The 19199-nt window shown below is 41.7% G+C and overlaps 1 protein-coding gene across 1 annotated transcript in view; it reads right to left on the bottom strand.

Moving 5' to 3' along the window:
* Window positions 1-7268: 7268 nt before the first annotated feature.
* PTN (pleiotrophin) overlaps window positions 7269-19199 on the bottom strand; it is a 79681-nt gene continuing 67750 nt past the window's right edge. Inside the window, exon 5 of the mRNA XM_072872275.1 lies at window positions 7269-13432. Coding sequence (XP_072728376.1) covers window positions 13380-13432 — 53 coding nt within the window. The 3' untranslated portion in view covers window positions 7269-13379. The remainder of the gene's footprint in view (window positions 13433-19199) is intronic.

Genomic DNA, 19199 nt, shown 5'->3' with positions numbered 1-19199 from the left:
CCTAGAGGCAGTAATTATCGCAGCCCAGCCTACTGTATCTGCTACAGAATAGAGGATTGGGGGTTTATTTGCCTAGATTGCTAAAACCATACTCAAAAACTTAAACTTCAAAGCAAGTTCAGCCTTTCATTTCAGAGATGACATGATTTGGCTTTGGGGCAAAACAAGGACCAACTTGAAATGCGTCAGGCAGTATGTGGTGAATTCAGCACCCTAACCCATCAGCTCTAACTCATGTGCTTAATTCTGTTTTTCTGAAGCTCCCTGACAGTGGCTGGCCCCCTGGATCAACAGCACAGCCTAGAGCTGCAGCCTCAGGCCTCCTTTCTTTGACGTTTGCATCTCCCACCTGGCACTGAAAGCACAGATCTAAATATGCGGTTTTGTCCTGGCAGAGGCTCCCATGTGCCAGGCATTTGGCTTAGAGCTCTTGTCATTGCAGCCGCTGATATGGATGCAGGGGGAAGAGTGTCGGGCTGGCGAGAACTCGCCTGTGCCAAACAGAGAGCAAGCGAGGAACTCGGATGTGAATAAGAGAGGCCTGTGGGTACTATGATAATTTTTTTTACGTTTATGTAGCCCCTTTCAACTGAAGAATTTAGAGAGACTTTTTTGGCCAGACCAGCTTTTCACAGAGAAAAGTAGTTAAGATACCAGTTTTAGGTCTCTCGGGAGATGCTGAACGCCTTGTGGGATGAAGCCCTAAATCTGTCAACGGGCAATGCTAGATAAGAAGTGGTCCTGCAGAGCTATTCCCAAATCATCCCCATTCTCGCTCTGCGGCCCCTTCCTGCGCTCACTTGTTTCCAGGAATTACTGGCCTGCTGTTGAGAAATGTGGCTTCGCTCTGGTTCCCAGCACGGCCGTGAAAGAAGCGGGGGCATCCGCATCCACATGCGCATTCATCCGGGGAGAGGCGCTTCCCCTCACACCTGCTGTGTGGCACAAAGGACCCAGAGCCGGGAGCCCGGCGGGGGGCAAGGCCCCTCTCCCGGCCTCCCTCCCTCCCTCAGCTGAGGGAAGCGAACAAAAGCGCGGACTTTCTCTCCCCTCTGCCTCAATACCGATGTCAGGGCCAAGGAGGAGGCAGCGAGCTGTCTCCCGCTCTCCGGTCCCGCTCAGGGCCGTGCCATGTGGGCAGTCCTCCCTCCCCTCTGACGAGAAAGATTTGCACTGGGGCCTCAGATCCGATCACTCGCTGCCACAATCCACGGCCTTAGGCCACTTGCCTTTTACCTTTTTTGGGCCTTGTCATCAAAGCTGTTAAGACCCCTTACTTCTAAAATTCCTAAATACCTTTGAAGTGCTGGCCTTCAGGGTTGCATGCTACCTTAATGGGAGGGCAAACTACCGGGCGAAACTCAGGTCAGCCTACTACACTTCATTTCCCTAAGCTCCCTCCACAGCTAGCGAGGAGAGAGGCCCTTCATGACGTCTTTCAGATTTGCTAAATTAGCCCTCTACTCTGAATCGCCTTCTGAATAGACTTGTCATGCTCCGTTGACTCCAGAAGGAGCCTAAGGACAACCTCTGAGATTAACCTTCCACCTCACACACAGGGATGGTGGGCCCTTAGCACTGCCAAACTGCATAGAAGTTTTTGAAACAAAGGTGTTAACTGACAGTGTATTACTAAACTACAGTAAAAAGCACAATAATAGCTGTTAAATTGTTGTTGTCGTTGCTACTAATAACGACAGCAAATAAAGTATATTTCTGGGTTTAAGATCTCAGTGTTTTTCATCTCCCTTGATGAAATCCATCTACCCCAGGGACCCGCAGCATAAATGCTGCAAAGTAGGAAGGTGGCTGCCTTTTCCATTGTTTTTTCTTCCTCTAAGAGCTTGTGTTCTGCCTTTATTATACCACTTTATTGTGACCCTTACGTTAAGGTTGCAGAGCACTTACTCTTTTGGGTACACACTGCACTGAAAGAAAATTTACTGGTCTTTTTCTACCCATGCTGGTAGATAGAGCAGTGGCTTATTTAGAGAGCTTTCCTGATAAGACAGCAAGTAGCGGTGATGATACACAGGCCCAGTTCAAATTCAACTACTTACAAAACAGTCTTTATCACAGGGAGAGTATGTTTTGTCTTTGCGACACTCAGTTGTGCAGGCGACTTGACGGACCCCTGTCATCAAAGGAGGACAATTGCAAAGAGAACAAATGATGTACTTCACTCCCAGCTAAGGATAAACGGAGACCTCGTCCTGCCACTCCTTGGGTTTTTGCTCTGGGAAGTGTCCTGTTGAATCAGTAGGACTATCTGCAGCACATAAAGCACAGCACTCGTGTAAATTGTTACAGGACTGAGATATTATATATTTTAGGATCTTTATACATTAGTTTCAAGACATTTCTCCAGGCTGAAAATGAGTGTGCTGGTTTGGGGCTGGGATGGAATTAATTTTCTTTATAGTAGCTAGTATGGGGCTATGTTTTGGATTTGTGCTGAAAACAGTGTTGATAATACAGGGATGTGTTACTTGTTGCTAAGTAGTGCTTATACTAAATCAAGGAGTTTTCAGCTTCCCATGCTCTGCCAGGTGCAGAATAACCTGGGAGGGGGAACAGCTGGGACAGCTGACCCCAACTGGCCAAAGGGCTATTCCATACCATATGACGTCATGCTCAGTATATAAAGCTGGGGAAGAAGAAGGAAGGACAGGATGTTTGGAGTGATGGTGTTTGTCTTCCCGGGTAACCGTTACGTGTGAGGGAGCCCTGCTTTCCTGGAGATGGCTGAACACCTGCCTGCCCATGGGAAGCAGTGAATGAATTCCTTGTTTTGCTTTCCTTGTGTGCGCGGCTTTTGCTTTCCCTATTAAACTGTCTTTATCTCAACCCACGAGCTTTCTCACTTTTACTCTTCCAATTCTCTCCTCCATCCCACTGGGGGGGAGTGAGCGAGCGACTGTGTGGGGCTTAGTTGCCGGCTGGGGTTAAACCACGATAATGGGCCACTTCACATTCAGAATATATCCAAAATCAGGTCCTGAATTCCACATAAATCTTTTTTAGTATACCTTGTCAGAAGACAAGAGGAGAAATCTCTGGCTTTCCCTGCAGCCAGTTCCATCAGCTGCCCAGGTAATCCTATTTTTGGGATGGGACTCTTCAGCACCTCAGTCTGAGCCATTTGTTGTGTCTTTCTCTGACGTGTACCTAGTTTTTTGTTGTGTTGATCTTTACATCAGGGATTCTATTCCCACCTTCCAAAATCACCTATCCTCCTCAACATTTCTTCCCAAAACTCCCAGCCCCACAGAAGTTTAGAGACTGTTTACACCAGTGACTCCATGCAATTGCAGAAATCATGGATATGCCTTCCCAGGTAATCACTTACTCCCCAAGTTCTGGGTCAGCAATATGTGGCCTAAGCCCAAGCAGAGAGTGGAAGAAAGGAAGAAAGCAAGCAAACCAGGAAGAAAGAAAAAGAGAGGGAGAAAGGCCAATAGGGATAATATTGCCCTGTGTTACATCTCTTTGGTCACTACCTCCACCATAAAAGCTTTGAGGAGAAAGTGGAAGTCGGTCTACTCTTGCAGCTGGAGATTCCCTTTGCATCAAGCAGATGCCCAGGCAGCCACTTCGTCAGACTGAGGCCCACTGTGCACCCTGGAGTGACACCAACTGCACTTGACTGAGGCTGAGTATCTAGGTCCCATAAGCATCTCTAGTGCTATGTAATGAATAATAGAAATATAAAAATTAATGTAATAAAAAAGCTAAAGTTTTTCAGACAGAAAAAAAATATAATTACTTGGGTGCAAAACTCTTTTATTATGAACAGTAGGTTTTTGAAGTTGTATATCAGGGTAAAAAACAAAACAAAGTAACAGCCCGTATTTCAAAATGCAATAGCATGCAAGTTAATTATCATTGTTATGGAAAGCTCTTTTCCTTTCCTCCATCCCCAGCATACATTTTTCTTTTACTCTGTCTCCAGAACCTCCAGTAACAAACACTTAGCAACTGCTAAATAGCTATCAATTAACTGAAAACTTTTATGACTATATATATTATTTTTAATTTTTTTTAAAGAAGGATTCTTTCTTGTGTTCTGGTCTTGTGTTCTGGTCTTTATCTACTGAACAGGACAAAAAATAGTTACTGACCCTTCCAGATCCAAGCTCTCATCTTTTGCTCCTGGGGTAGAAATGGAGGGAAGCAGCAAATTAAAAGGACAACCATGTAACTAAGAAAGCAGAGACTGAATAAATACCAATAAAAAATATTCTTTGACAATGGAGACAATAGTTTCCAATGGTGATTGTATAGCAATGGAGCCTTCTGTAACTCAGGATACCCAGAAGGGATGGAGATATTTTTCTGTAAGACACTCTGTGTGTGTGTGTACACATTTGTGTGTGTGTGTGCATGTGTATTTATATTTAATGTCAAATCTCATTTGACCACAAGTTAAGTGTAATGGTCTTTCTTAAGAAATGCTCTCAGTAAACAGTGAAGATTTTATAACAGACTTGTGTTTTACTGTAGGATTACAGGTTTTTTTCTTCCATTTGGGTTTCTCTAGAGATGGGTTTGGGTTTCCATTTGGGTTTCTCTAGAGTCCAGGCTAAGTAAGATAAACCAAGAGAGGATTTCTGTGTAGGTGACTTCCCACATCACCATAAAAGATGACAATGGACACAAATAATCCAAAAAGTTGTATTATTACTTTGTAGGAATGCTTCATCTTGAACATGAACAGTTGATCATACAAAATCTCTGTTTTCAGCGAAAATCAGGTGTTGCTCTGTCATCTACAAGGCAAGGGATGAAGTGAGTGTGTCTCTGTGTGTGTGCATGTGCGACTATCGTGCATTTGAGTATTAATTACAATTCTACCCTGTGCAAGGCCAGAGGGATGATGAAGTACAAACCGGTTTTTAACTTCAGCTGTAGTAGTGCATAGGTTGAGCTCTGGGGTCTTACAGTTCTCAAAGTGGCCTTCGCGTTGCTAGTGGTTACTTTTGCATGGACATCTCGTCCCACTCGCCGCTGGCAGTCCTCCTTGCATCCATAGTCCCACTTAATGAACCACCACTCCCAGAAGTTTGGAGCACAGAGTGGTAGCAGAACCTGGATCTCTTCTGCACAAAGTCTTCTCCATTCATATACTCCGTATATAACAAGAAGAGGATATGTAAAGACAGAGATGGCTTTCTAAGACCCTATTCCATGAAGACAACCCACCAGAAAAGAGCTGATCTAAAAGCTCTTTGGTAAGCCTGTTTATAGTTAGTCAGCATTTGGGGACAGAGGTGGGAAGGAAAGAGAAATCAGAGACCTCTGTGCCCTGCATGATGGAGCTTTGGGAAGCTAAGCATGACTTGAGATGATCCCCAAGCAGCTCAGGCTTACTGACAAGATCAGATATCTCCCATGGAAGAACAAGAGCGTCTTAAAACTCTCTTATTACTCAGTAACCTAAAAATGTAACTAACTTCTAAATAGCATATTAAAAAGGAATTAATTTTTTCTTTTGTAATTAAACACTAGTGAGTACTTGGTCTCCTTTCCAATAATAGGATTTAGGTTGCTGACTTCATTAGTGGTTTGAAGAATGCATCGTCAGTTTTTATACCTTATACTACTTCATGTTCTTCCAAACAATTTCAGAAGCCTGTATAAATCTCCTAGTCTTGCAAACAGTGTGAAGTATCTCCATCTCCCTCTTTTGACAGTGAGTGATGGAACGGCTTGTATGGAGTAATTAATTATTCTAACATTTTAACTAATAGTTGGACACAGAAACAAAACCAGGAAAAGTATTTGGAAAAGAAGCAAATTTAGGAAAAAAGGATAATGAAAGAACAAAAAGAAAAGAGAAGAAATTAATATACAATGAGCATTACCTGAATTTCTGCATAATTCTATTTAGTCCATTAATGTAATTTAACTTCTTTGCTCTACTCTTGAGGCTTAATCATCTCTCACCAAACACTCATGCTCATTAGAGTCACTGTTAAAGTAAAACAGCTGAGCATGACAGGGCTGGGAATAAGGTATTCCCACTGCTTAGCTAGTAATTTAAAAAAAAAAAAATCAAACTCCTCATCTGTAACCCATCATTGTGTCAATATTATGCAGGTTGAAATAACTGTATACTGAAACAAGCTGCTTTATAGAACTGGTAAGTGCCAGGAATTTGGGGCAGACAGACTTCAGTATGCACAAACCAAAGAGCTGTTTTCTGCTAGAATCATTTTCTGGCAGATTTCTTTCTACAGACTAAAACTTTTTCTGAATTTACAAAGAAAATCGTTTCTGTGACAAGCAACACCTATAGCTGGTGGGAAATTAGTACAATAAAGGCAGACCACTAAGAATACTTGGAATTAATTTAAGGAACTTCAGAAGTCCCCTACAATTTCCACAACGAAATAAGAACACCACGCTTCTGTGTATTAGTTTATTTAATTCTTTATCGCCACTAAGAGCAAGTAAATTATGTTGATACAATTGGTAAACATATACATTCGCTAGAGCCTCCCACAATCCCACAGAGCTAAGGGAAACATTAAGGGATGTTACAGGATTAATGTTTTCATTCTACAATATGGATATATGGCTTTCATACAAGTTTAAAAAAATCAAAAAGGTAACACACCGCTAGCTTACAAAATCAATATACAAACTGAAAAAAAAAGGAAAAGGAACAGGAAAAAGAGAGTAACCCATGAGAAGATATCATATAGCACTGGTTTAATAGATATATACAGAATTAGAAATCCATTGAACATGATATTCAGGCTTTAATTTGTTATTTTGACTTTCATTCCTTCTATCTGTTTAATACTCAAACTACAAGTATCAAGATGATTTCTGTTTTACTTTGTTTTTTCCATCTTTTTTTCCCATTTTCCTCTCTTTTTATTGGCAGAGAAAAAGCTTGTTTTCTGCCTGGGTTTCTATGTTCACACCTAACTGAAGCAGTTCGTCCCCTTTGAACAAAGCCCTTCCATGTACTTGGTGTGACAGAAGAGAACATCCCTCTGATACTGAGTCCTATTGGCCATTTCATTGGCATGTGTTCTGCATTTTCCTTAGACACAGCTATTCTTAATCTGATATGCTGGGGAGTGGAAAGAAACCTAGCTCTTCATTCTATATACTACTCCTGTATCCTCGTGTAAATAACAACACAGGACAAAAACCTCTTTCACTTCTACTTTAGCTTGAAAACATGGCAGCACTAGTTGTGAGACACATTTTGAGTTACAGATGCACTTTTATATAGAGTTTTGCTTCCCATATATGCAGTATGTATGCATTTATATTTAGCGATCTGCTGTGTCTGATGCTGACATCCTCATTAGGTGGTTTCTCGCTCCAAGCTGCAGCAGTACTAGCCTGCCTCTGCTGCAGGTCCCCTCGGCAACCACAACACACTCTGGATTATCAGAGCCATTTCCTTCAGCTGTAAAAATCTAGATGAACTACATAATCATAATATGGGAAGTGTAATCAATGACCTAATGAGAAAAGTTAAATAATGTCTTGTTGCCAGGTAGATTAGGGTGAGGGAATTCAAACAGTGTAACTAATTGAATGAAATTGGGTATGGGTAAGACAGCCCTGCAGAGGCTATCCATTTTCGTAGCTTTACATCACAGAACTCAGGCTAAAGCTTTTGTATAAAGTCTTTAACTTTGAATGACTTTCTGAAATGGGAATACTTGGGAGGCTCTGTTTTATCTCATCAGTAAATTCATACATTGGACACATGCTGTCAGTTTTGTTGTGGGTTTTGTTTGTTACTGTGGTTTTTTTAATAAAGGAATAAGAGCTGTAGGTACAGTTTTTTCACAGACAACTCACTCAGAGCCGAGCGATTTAAAGGCGAGGACATACTGACTGAGTTTTTAGCCATCTGGGACCCCAAGACCCTCCACATTTAAATGGTAAACTGCAGAAAGGGTAAAAGGATTGTACAGCCCCACCAATGAGATAATGATAGTTGAATATCGTTGAATTCCCATGTTTTCCTTAAAATATCTCATTTCTGCTCAGGTCAGAGTGATGAGGCCACAAGGCAAACAGCCATTTTTGAAAAGCAGCAGAAAGGGAACATTAGGAGAATGATTAGACTTCAGCATCGTCTAGTTTTGGTCCAAAAGCACACAAAGTTTTCTGCTGCTATGAACAAGACTACCTAGACCTTCTCTAAATGCAAACACCCTTGGGGTGGAAAAGCCTCTCTCTGTGCTCTACTTTGCCCAGGCAAGCCTTCCACTATCCCTGAAGCTCTATGTGCCATGTCTCTTCCCTTTAATTCGATGGTAAGAGAGGACACAGTGGGAAAGGATGCAGCTTCTTGCCACTGTTTATCTAGCTAAGGGCAGACACTCTTTCATCGTCTCTAATTTTCAATCAAATGTGATGCATTTCTGTCCCCTAGGAAGCCTTACCCAGGTTGAGCTATGACAAAGGTTTTACCAGCAAGCCACGCTCCCTGTGAATCCAGGGAATCTCTTTGCTCATTCTCATATTTCCTTGTTCATTGTCATCTTCTGATTAACAAGTTGCTACTGTGTCTTTTAATCTTAGAAACACACAATGAGAGGTAACTGACAGTAGGGGCTTGCTGGGGCTGCTTTGCGACAATCCAGCAAGAAATGGAAAATACAGCCTCAAGCATGAGGAAGGATCAACAATATCCACAGAAATTTGGCTGAGAGGTAGACTGCCTTAGCAGAATTGACAGAAAACCTATAAATACTTTCAAAATTAGAGATGAGTGGGGGAAGGCAGACAACAGGTATAATCTGTTTGTATAATCTCATTTGTCCCCGCAAAGGAGAGAACACTGTCAGAATTTCACAGAAGATGCTGTCCTAGAGAGTTTAAAAAGATTGAATATGAGATACCTACCCTCATTGACATACTGCTTCCCCTTCCTGTAAGAATTTGGGAGATGTGAAAGACTACTGTGTCATGTCAAAATGATGTGCCTCACCAATATTTTGCTTTAGAAAAGTGTCAGGTTTACATTGTTAGTGTTGTTGCAGTTCCTAGACTGAGGGAAAGTCAGGCTGGCTTTTGTCCCACCCTCATCATTGACATTAGACTAAGGAAACTCAAAGTTCATCATATGTTACGGAATTTCATTAAACAAATGGGAATGCTACACAATGTTTATCTTCAGTCGCTCCCTGCTAGCAGCATGGTTAGTTTCAGGGGTTTTATAGGCCTGTTTCCATAAACAGTCTCCATAAGTATTCACTTCTCCTTAGTTCATCCTAATGCTCCGTTGTTTTACTTGAATTGTCCATTGCCACGTGCCAAGTGGTGAAGGATATACACCAAAGTTAAAGAAATATATTATGTTTTCTCCTATCAACATCATCATAACTTGCACTCCTAAACCAGAAAAGACAGACATACTTTTGTCTCCTTTTGACATTGCCTCCTGGTGGACATGTTCTTTTGCAGTTGGAGTGGGACTTTACTTCTCTGTAACATTCTACATTTGATTAGTTTTCATTAAGGCACAAATCAAGTAAAGCATAAAAACAGATGTGCCAGTCAGTAATCCTGCCTTCCCTACTCAAGGAGCATGCAAAAGAAGTTTGTATAAAATGCTCCTGACTTCATACCTGTCTCTTCTTGACAAAGTCTCCAACACTATCTGTTGATATGTTTTATAATTATTATTCTTTCATTTTTTAAATTTTTTCTCCTTTGAAAAACAGTACAGTCCAGAATGTCACTATGGAATTAGAAGATGAGAATTGCTAAGTTACAACTTAGTATCTACCTGCATGTACAACAAATGTTTCCCTTCCTGGAGCCTTGCCCTATAGTTTTGCTGCACATAATAGTCTGTTAAATATGCCAGGCTGACAAGCAATGATTCTCTTTCAATATGGGCACTTGGGTCAGGAGGCATGTCAAGGTCAGAAAATGCCCCCTCAAATATTGTTTTGAATCAAGATATAGACAGGCCTAATTGCTTAGAAGCATGGCTCAGCCTACTTAGAGGAAGGGAAGGGAGCTATACCCAAATTCCCCTAAGTTTAAACTTGCTAGAATCCAGAGTCTGGATGCAGATTCATCCTTAGCTGATGTTCAGCAACTCACCCCTCTCTTTTCTAAGAGATTTGAGTGCTCAGAAAAAAGCTGTCATTTGGGGGACTTCCATCAGGTCCCCATACCATATTATAGCTGTAGAAAATGAAGATGGAAACCACTTCTCAAGAGGGACATTCGTGAAACAAGCTTCAGTCGGTTAAACTAGCTAAGCAACACATCTATGCTAAGTCATTTTCCATTGTAACAGGATAGCACCAAGAGGGTAAAACATATTTCATCTGAAGTAGCCACCCCCACAGCACTGTTAGACAACCTTGCCCTCCCAAAGGAGGGAGGGTAGAAGATTAGAAAGCAAGTAAGGAGAAATTTCTGAATTAGTCAAGTGGAAACTGAGCAAGATAGGGTGAGAAGAGGTTTTGTTCAGATACTTGCCTCTTGCTTTCTTGATAATGTCACTAGTGAAGCAACTGCTCCCGTTAGGTATCAGGGACCTCGTTTCAGAGCTGACCTGACTGACCTATTGTATTCAATCTTCCTCTGTGTTCTGCCATGAATTAATTTTATCATCTCCTTCATAGCCAGAGTTTCCACAGAATGTTTTCTGCTGGTTTCTTGGAAATTTTCTTCATTGTTTATAAACTATGACAGATACAACTCCAATTACTGTCAACAATAAGATGCCAATATAGATCCAAACTTATGTGGCTGAGTAGTACAGAGGAACTGTTCTCCTATTTCACACCCTTTGCTACCAGGACTGCTGTGCTTTCTTCTGGTCCTAACATGGTATTTTTTTGTTTGTTTCTTTGTTTTCTGTAAACTCTCTCCATGGAGGCCCTACACTACCATAGGAACTTGACTGGCCTCCTTCAAAAACTATTAGGAATGTTCCTTTAACAAGCCAGATGGGCAGTTAATCTTAAGGGCCATAAGGTGTCAGAGGAAACACAGGGGAATTTATTTTCTTCTTACTCACAGAGGTGGAAATCAGAAGTCACATCTACGGTTTGCTAAAGGATAGTCAAACTGTTGGTCTCAGCATCATTCCCAACCCCTGCCAGCTCCCTATGAAACATGGACTAGATTAACCAGTGTAAGACAATGGTGCAACAGTGTTTGCACTCAAAGCTGAACCACTTTAAGTGAACTGATGCAGCATTTAGACAGACAAACCTTTGGTGAGTGAAAAAGCTTCTTTCTCCCTTTGCTTTCAATCAGACCTACCAAACCATTAGTTTAAGTCTGAGGCACAAGCACAGGTAGACCTGATTAGACCATGAACAAACCAAATAGCACCCAGAACCACCCAAATATGAGCTTTTATGATTTTGGATTTGGTCATTGCACATCCACCACACGTTGGGGACATTTTTAACTATACCACTGGCTCAAGTATGTCTAACAGCATAGTCAAAATAACAAGGACATCAACACAGACTGCAAAACACACCCAAGGAGTCTAGGAAATAACTGTGTGGCTCGTCTACCTTGAACTATACGCAGCCTTGGCTAGCTGGCTTCAAAAGGGTTTGGGAACGTCTACAGAAGGACTTGCCTCACTGTGAGTTCAGATCAGCCATACCCTCCATGTGAGAAAAAAGAGGGCAAGCTTTGCAATTGTTATAAATTTTTTGCATAGAAAAGGGGAGTGATGTTAGTCTGGAAAAAGACTCTCTGCTTGTCTACAAGCTAATCCCAAGAGAGCAATGTGATTTACTCAGATGAACACACCCTGCTGCAGCTTCGCTGAAGTCAGTGGTTACCTGCAGCAGTACAAGGGAGACTATTCCTCTTGACCAGCAGGCAAGCCTGCAGCCTACACAAATGGCAAAGCTTATTTTTTGCTGTTGAATTTTAAGATTTAGAATTTAAAAGCAATGATTTTGAAATTAATTTGGGCACTGAAATCCCTTATGTTTCCTCTAAAAGTCTGGTCTGCTGGTTGTTTAGTTTGTTAAACAACCCTTTACCTGGGGACAGACCAGCCCTTTGTCAGATCTTTTTTCTACTTTGTGACTTTTCTCAGGACTTATTATCATTTAAAATAGGTAAAATTGAAAAAAATTGAAAACCAGCTGGTTATAATTTTTCTTTTTCTTTCCCTGCAGACCATTTAAAAAAAATAATAATAAAAAAATCACAGAACTATTTTTATTTTGACTGAGCTTTTCCACAGTCTTTTTGCTTATATAAAAATGGAAGAAAGCAACAGGTACTGGTTTTATATTTCCCTTCTGCTTTACTAACAGAGAAACAAAACTTAATTTCATTCCTATTAGTTTCAAGTCCCACAAATTGTCCCTTTTTTGGTCAAAAATATGAACTATCTCAAGCAGTTTCCAAACAGATTTCTTCTGTTACTTCCCACCAGACATACTGTTTTTCAACCAGCTATAATTAAAATCAACAGGAAGATTCCCACTGATACAAAAGTGGGTTGGGTCAGGCAGAATCACAACAATTTCAACTAGATTTTTGTGAAAAGGATATTCTCCCTTCTGGCAAAATAAACAAATAAAAGAAAGCATTTTTCAGCTTTTATAGGTAAAATAGAGGACACTACCAGCACTGATATGCTAAAAAATGGGAAGTTTTGTTATCATTCCACTTGGAAAAATCATTGCTAGAAAATTGTGAAAAATTAGGATTCTTCTATGTCCAACTGTTGAAAGATTTCAGAATTTTTACTTCCAACATTCAAAATATGGCCAAGGATAGGAGTGCTACTGTTTTTTACCTGGAGATGGTGGCATTTTGGAATGAATATTCACCACACATCCAAAAAAATTCTATGCCTGTAAACAGTCAACAAAATGCCCCCATCCTTTCCTTAGACAAATAATTTCATACAGTTATCCAGATGTAACAAGAACTTAAGAAACAAGTCTGGGTTTTTTCAGATACAAGGTCCCAATCTTAAATATAATTGCATCCAGCCAGACTCCTATGTTCACACAAGGCACCACTGCCTTCAGCGGAGCTCCACACAGGTTCAGGTTCTGCTTGCGTGGAGTAATTACCAGATTGAGACCTATGGCAAGACTTGAGAAAAAAATATTTTTAAAACCTCTACATTGTTCAATATACAATAGACATAATTTTCTAAATGACTTTGGAGTCCTTTATTACAGGCCTCTAAAAATTGTTGTTAGGGTTATACATTTAAAATACTAAAGTAATAAAAAAGGGATTTTTTTTTTCTGTGTTTGTTTGTTTCCTTCTATGGTACCATTAAGCTATAAATAATTTTAGGATAAAATGCCTAGGTATAAATGAAACTGTTAACTGATCGTGTTTGCTGATGTCCCTTTCTCACATTGCCCAAGTTGGCTCCATTAATCCAGCATCTTCTCTTGTTTCTTGCCTTCCTTTTTCTTCTTCTTGGATTCTGTCAAAATAACAATAACCATAAAAAATTAGCATCTAGCAGTCACTGCAATAAATTTAATCCAATATCCCTGAAAGTTCCCCTTGCTTTCTCTATGCACGTAAGAACTAATTTTGTTTCCTCATTCTGAATAAGGAAAGGGAAAACAGAAGGAAAAGAAAGGAGTGGTCGAGGCATTAGAGAAGATGGGGGGTGCATATCCAGTTCAGAACCCTTCCTATCTGAGCAGCTGACCCTGTTTGGCATGCAAAGCATTGTCTCAGGAACTTGCTTCAAAAATAAGAAAACAGCAGGCAGCTCCTGGAGAAACCAGGTCATGGCTCAGTGGAGAGCTGGAAGAAAGCTTTGCACACACTACCCACACACATACCCCTCCCTTGCTTCCTTTCTATTTCATTGTTAGTCTTTGGCTTTCTCTGAATATGAGAGCAACTCCAGAGCGTGGTGAGAAAGCTCACTTGTTTCTATAGCTTCTCCATTGCCAACCCTTCCCCCTTTGTCTGGGACAAACACCTACGTACACTTGAGAGGCAACTGAAGTTTGGCCTGGAGTCGTTAGAGCACGGTCTGTCGAGCCAGCTGGTACTGATAGGACAGGGAAGGGACTAGGGAGCATCTGCTTCTCTGATTAATTTGGGGTAAATAAGGAAATGATGTGCAGGTACAAGTGGAAGTTTACACATTATCTTGCCACCTGCGGTAACTTTCACTGTGCTGTAGGGTAGTGTGGTGTTCTACAGGTAGAGCAAATTCACAGAGGGGCCTAAAAAATGAATTAAGGGAATTAGGTACTCTTGTATCACATGTCACCTTGTAATGGGGGAAATAACAGCTCCCACTGGGAACGTGAATAAATCCTTGTGGATACCACCACACAACACAGCACAACAGGCACTACAGAAAGATGGAAACTGAGTTTCTGTGAAGCATCTTTCCTGGAACCAAAACAGCAAGCAAGTAGACCCATGTTTGCCTTAACCCGGATTTCACTTTCCTCCTTTGAATCCTGCCTTTGTTTCTTCTGTCTCAAAAAACACCCCCCCCCCCCCCAAAAAATCCAAACAAAAACCCCCAAACCAAATAAACCAACAAAAAGCATATTGGGTTAAATAACAAATATCACCCTGAATGAGAAGACAAGCACTTAGCCCTTAAGGTGGTACTCTTCTTTGTGAATATGATTCTTCTCTCTCTGACCAGTTTGGGTAACATAGAGAGTCAAGCAATCATCAGCTCTGGTAAAACCAGCTTACTTGCATTAAAGCCAAGGGAGCTAGACTGACATCTTTCAGCTATGGATAGGGCCAGGGTACCTCCAGCAGAAGGCAGACTTGGGTTATCACATTTCTCTGATGGTTGCTTTTCTTGTTTGTTAGTGTTTGAAAACATATTTTTCTTCATCTTTTTCAACAAGACAAAAATCATTTCCAATAATCCTTTAGTCAAAGCAAAATAAAATACCTATTTCATGCTTAGTCACATAATCTGCTCGAAAATCCCTTTCCCTTAAAAACTTTGCTTAACATTTAAAGGGATAATAACTTAAAAAAACAAGTAATTTGTTTTAGTCTGAAAATGTGAACATGATTTTTTTTTATTAATATTCTACTTTTATTTCCCCACCTTTGTATGCGTGTCCGTGTTTGTATGCATGCCTGTGGTCCAGAGCCATTCACAGAATCTGGCACTATTTTACAAACTGTCATTCCAAAATGTCATTTTTCATTAAGTTAATAGCAAATTTGCTTTCAGCTAAAGTTTCCCCCCCCCCTACAAATTTGCTGTCTCCCCTCCTATCCTCTTTTACTCACGTCCCCCTCTTCCTCTAATTTTCCCTCTGTATCACTGACCCTCCTGGATTCTGTATTCATTGCGCTCTCTCTCTCGCACTCTCTCTTCTCCCCCAACGCCGCTTTCACTGAAAGAAACAGCAGCATTTTGTCAATCAGACCAGCACTGGAATCTGTAAGATCTATTCAGACCCAGCACAAGCAGAAAGGCACTCTGCAGACTTCAACTAAATTTACTAAAAGCAAAGGAGACATGAATGTGGCCAGATCACCAACAGGACTCTACTGAAGAGTATGTGCAGTTCATGGTAGGGGTGAAGTCACCACCAGGAGAAGGTTTTGGTCTGGAGTCGTATGATCACATCAGGTCCCCATCCTCACTTGACTTGAGGTACCAGACAACCCACTGTTTATTCATTTGCACTTGGCCCCTGTGGGTCTATATCAGCTCCTGTTAGCAAAAGCTCAGTCCTCCCTGTTGTCTACCTTGTGATAATCTGCATATCACCTAAACTGCTAAACCCATCTATCTACAAAGACAAGTGATTCTGCTTCGTGTCTCAGCAGAGTAAAACCCTCATGTGTGGGATGTAATTCCTCTCACAGTAAAGGTACTGACACCACCACAGCTTAATCGTTCAGACAGGTAAGCTGTATTGAAGCAAAGCACATTTGCTCCATGAAACAACATGCACCCCCAGAGTTGCGGCAATATAAAAAAAAGAAAAAAAGAAAACTGCTCAAATATTTCCCAGTCCTTAGGCTCTTAACATCCTACCACAGACACCAATACCCAGGTACTGACCAATGAAAATGTTGCTGTCCATACTCTCATGCACAAGTCTGTCTACAGCTGCCCTCCACCTGTTTTGACTATGCTCAAGCTACAGATTACAGTATATCCACAGCTAACAAAGTATAAAGTTGCTTTAAGATGTACTTTGTTCATGTTTTTTCATTGCTCAGTCCTACTCTTTGCATCTGTGTCATTCAGGCTTTCATTGTCCTCATCTCTGTTCACCCTACACTACTACTTCAACGTTTATGACATGCTACCTAGTCAGCTCACACAGCCACACTGGGGTCCATGTCACCCTGATCGCTTGGTCTGCCAATGCTTCCCTTCCTAGGGTAGCCAGGCTTGACTGAAAGGGTCACCATGCCAGCAGTACCAGCAATGACACCATGCTCAAAAGCCCTGACCAGTTGAGAGTACAATGCCAGTTACCTGAAAGCTCAGCAGTCCCATGCCCCAGCACCAGCTGTAGGCATCTACCAGTTAAGTGAGGGAAAGATCCCCTGGATACACTGTCTCCAATAATCCCATTCAGATTCCTATTCCATACAGGAAAATTATCAAAATTCAATTCAGCTTAGCGAAGACTGGATGCAAGACCTTCGGTTCAGCCATTTCCTACAGGCCTCTTAATGTGGTCCCAGCCTGCCATCAGAAATTATAGTAACCCATCAAGCAGTGCCCACTGAAACAGCCTTTACGATGGAGAAGCCACCATCCTGCCCTCCACATCTCACTGGCACTGCAAAGCACCTTGATCTCAACGACATTCACCACTGAGCCAGAAGGAAGCAAGAAAAGCAACAGGGTGAACAGGGCCTGCCCTGAGCAGGACACTGCCATCTGCGAGCACCCTGGGTCAACAGCAGCCTCCTTCACTTCACCTACCTGCATTAATATGCAATATGCAATATTAATGCAATTGCATTAATATGCAATATTTGCAAAGACAGAGCCACAGATCTGTGCATCACCTGTGCATTGGCTACAGGGAATGTGTTTGCTGCAGACAAGTGCTACCAATAATATCAACAGCCACTATGACGAGATGACCTGGCCAGATGAAATCCAGGTTCACACCAGCTCACGCAGAATTTTACTCTGAATCTATTCACTGCACCATTTGCTTTAAAGCTAGGGGGTCTAGTCTTTTCGGTGCTGAGCCAGACACCAGTCGGAGGTATCTCTATGAGCTACCTATAGTGGAGTTCAGGATCCAGAGTGGAAGGAGCAAAGCAAAAAGCAGGATGAGAACCCTGGTTTTCAGGAGAGCAGACTTTGGCCAGTTCAGGGACCTGCTCAGCCGGGCTAAGTGCCTAACTGTGACAGAATTATCCTCCAGGCCACATGTGGCTTGCGGGCCACAAACTGGAACATCTCAATATAAAACTTTATGAAAGTTATGTAAATATGTTTGATATTTACAGTTAAATACATTAGTTTTAATACATTATGTGCCTTATCAAAGTTATTTATCCTACCAATACCAGGGTCAGCACTGAGGTGGGAGTGTGTGCTGTCTCTCGCTGTCTCTCAACACTTGAGGAGCCGGCTGTGCAGTGGAGGGAACGGACGGGGTAGCTGTTTGCCTACTGTTCCAAGTGCACTGTGTGTTAGTGCCCCAGCCAAACTGTCCTTCCACCTCCAGCGTGGCTCAGCACACAGCCACGCTGAGGAAAGCAGCAGCAGGAGCTATGCCTTCTCCACTCCGGACTGGGCTTCCTTCACCTCAAGGAAATACTTAGCTTTATCATCCCTGTGCATCCTGGCCAGTACCAGAAGAGTGAGCTACGTATGCTCCAGAATATTAATAAGGATGACAAAACAGTCCTCAATTTTTGTGTCTGTTTGACAGGATACACTTTCCTCCTTCCCTCTTAGCCCACAGTGAGAGGCTGCCTAGCGGTGCTCTTGCTCAGATGGAGGCCAGGATCCTGGACCAGGGCACACACAGAGAGCAAATTCAGAATACCTGGCAGTCCCTGCAGGGCACAGCAACCAAGCACTGCACAGCCATGCCACTCCCCCCTGGAACCCAGAGCACCTCCAGCAAGATAAAAAACACCCATGTAGCGTTGTACAAACAGCCCTGCAAGAGCAAACTGTGTCAATGCACACACACTGGATTATCTAATCATTTATCACCTGAATAACCTATGAATAGTTGTATGCCTAAGAATTATTCACAGGATTAAAAGCTGTGTGATCATGGATTAGCACTGGACCCACTTCTGTGGGTCCATGATGACCAGTAACAAAAATTCCACTGAGGATCTTACCGAGTAAACAAATTAATTTGATATGCAGAACTTTCTCTATGCAATTTGGAACGGCAGCAGCCCTCTTTAAACAGTTTTCTTTATGCTAGAGCCTCATTCTTACTATGCAAGCAGCAAAGGAAAGTAATTATGTCAAACAGGAGCCACATACCATTTGAAGCCGCTCTTAATGTATACGGCACAAAAGGGAGGTAATTACATTTTAATGGAAGCCAAGCTTTGTAAGCCAAGATTTGCAGGTATTTATTTTCATTTGTTGAGAAGAAGGTAACAATTCACTCACGGCACTTTTGAACTCCTATATATAAAAGTCAAGCAGTGTCCCCAAAAGCAATATAAATCATTTGAAATAGCAAAAGCTGTGCTGATGGAAGGTGAGAGCAAAGAATTTCAACACCAGGTGTTCAGGGGACAGTTTTCCCAGGAACTAGCACTAAGTGCCACTGAGTACAGAGGAAGGCAGGTTTTCTAAAGGGCTCTCTACCTCTCCTTAGGGAAAATCTTCCAAAGCACCTGGTTGCTATGGTGGTGCAGGGCAATGGTGCCATTGGGTGCAGGGCAATTCTGAATTTTGGGGATCAAATGCCAACCGATGTGGAAGGAAACAGTCTTGACTTTGATGAAGCCAAGAATTTTATCCCTTGGTGAAAAGAACCTCACCTGAAGGGCTTCATCCTGCTCTCTAGGAACAGGAACTATACTATCTTGTGATTTCCATGATTGTAGAAAGAAATCCCTTGATTTCTGAAATACCCTTTAAATAAGGTATTTATTCTGCTTCTAGAGAAAGAGAACCTTTCATGGCCATCTAATTCCTTTTTCTTCTATTTGCCTGCCTTATATAAAGCATTTATGTATTCCAAATGAGTTTAAGAAAGAAAAACTGTATTACGATAGCAATT

Source organism: Ciconia boyciana, chromosome 1, assembly GCF_034638445.1.
Source record: "Ciconia boyciana chromosome 1, ASM3463844v1, whole genome shotgun sequence".
Lineage (NCBI taxonomy): Eukaryota > Metazoa > Chordata > Aves > Ciconiiformes > Ciconiidae > Ciconia > Ciconia boyciana.
Note: the sequence above shows the minus strand (reverse complement) of the source record. Positions and strands in the feature narration are given on the sequence as shown.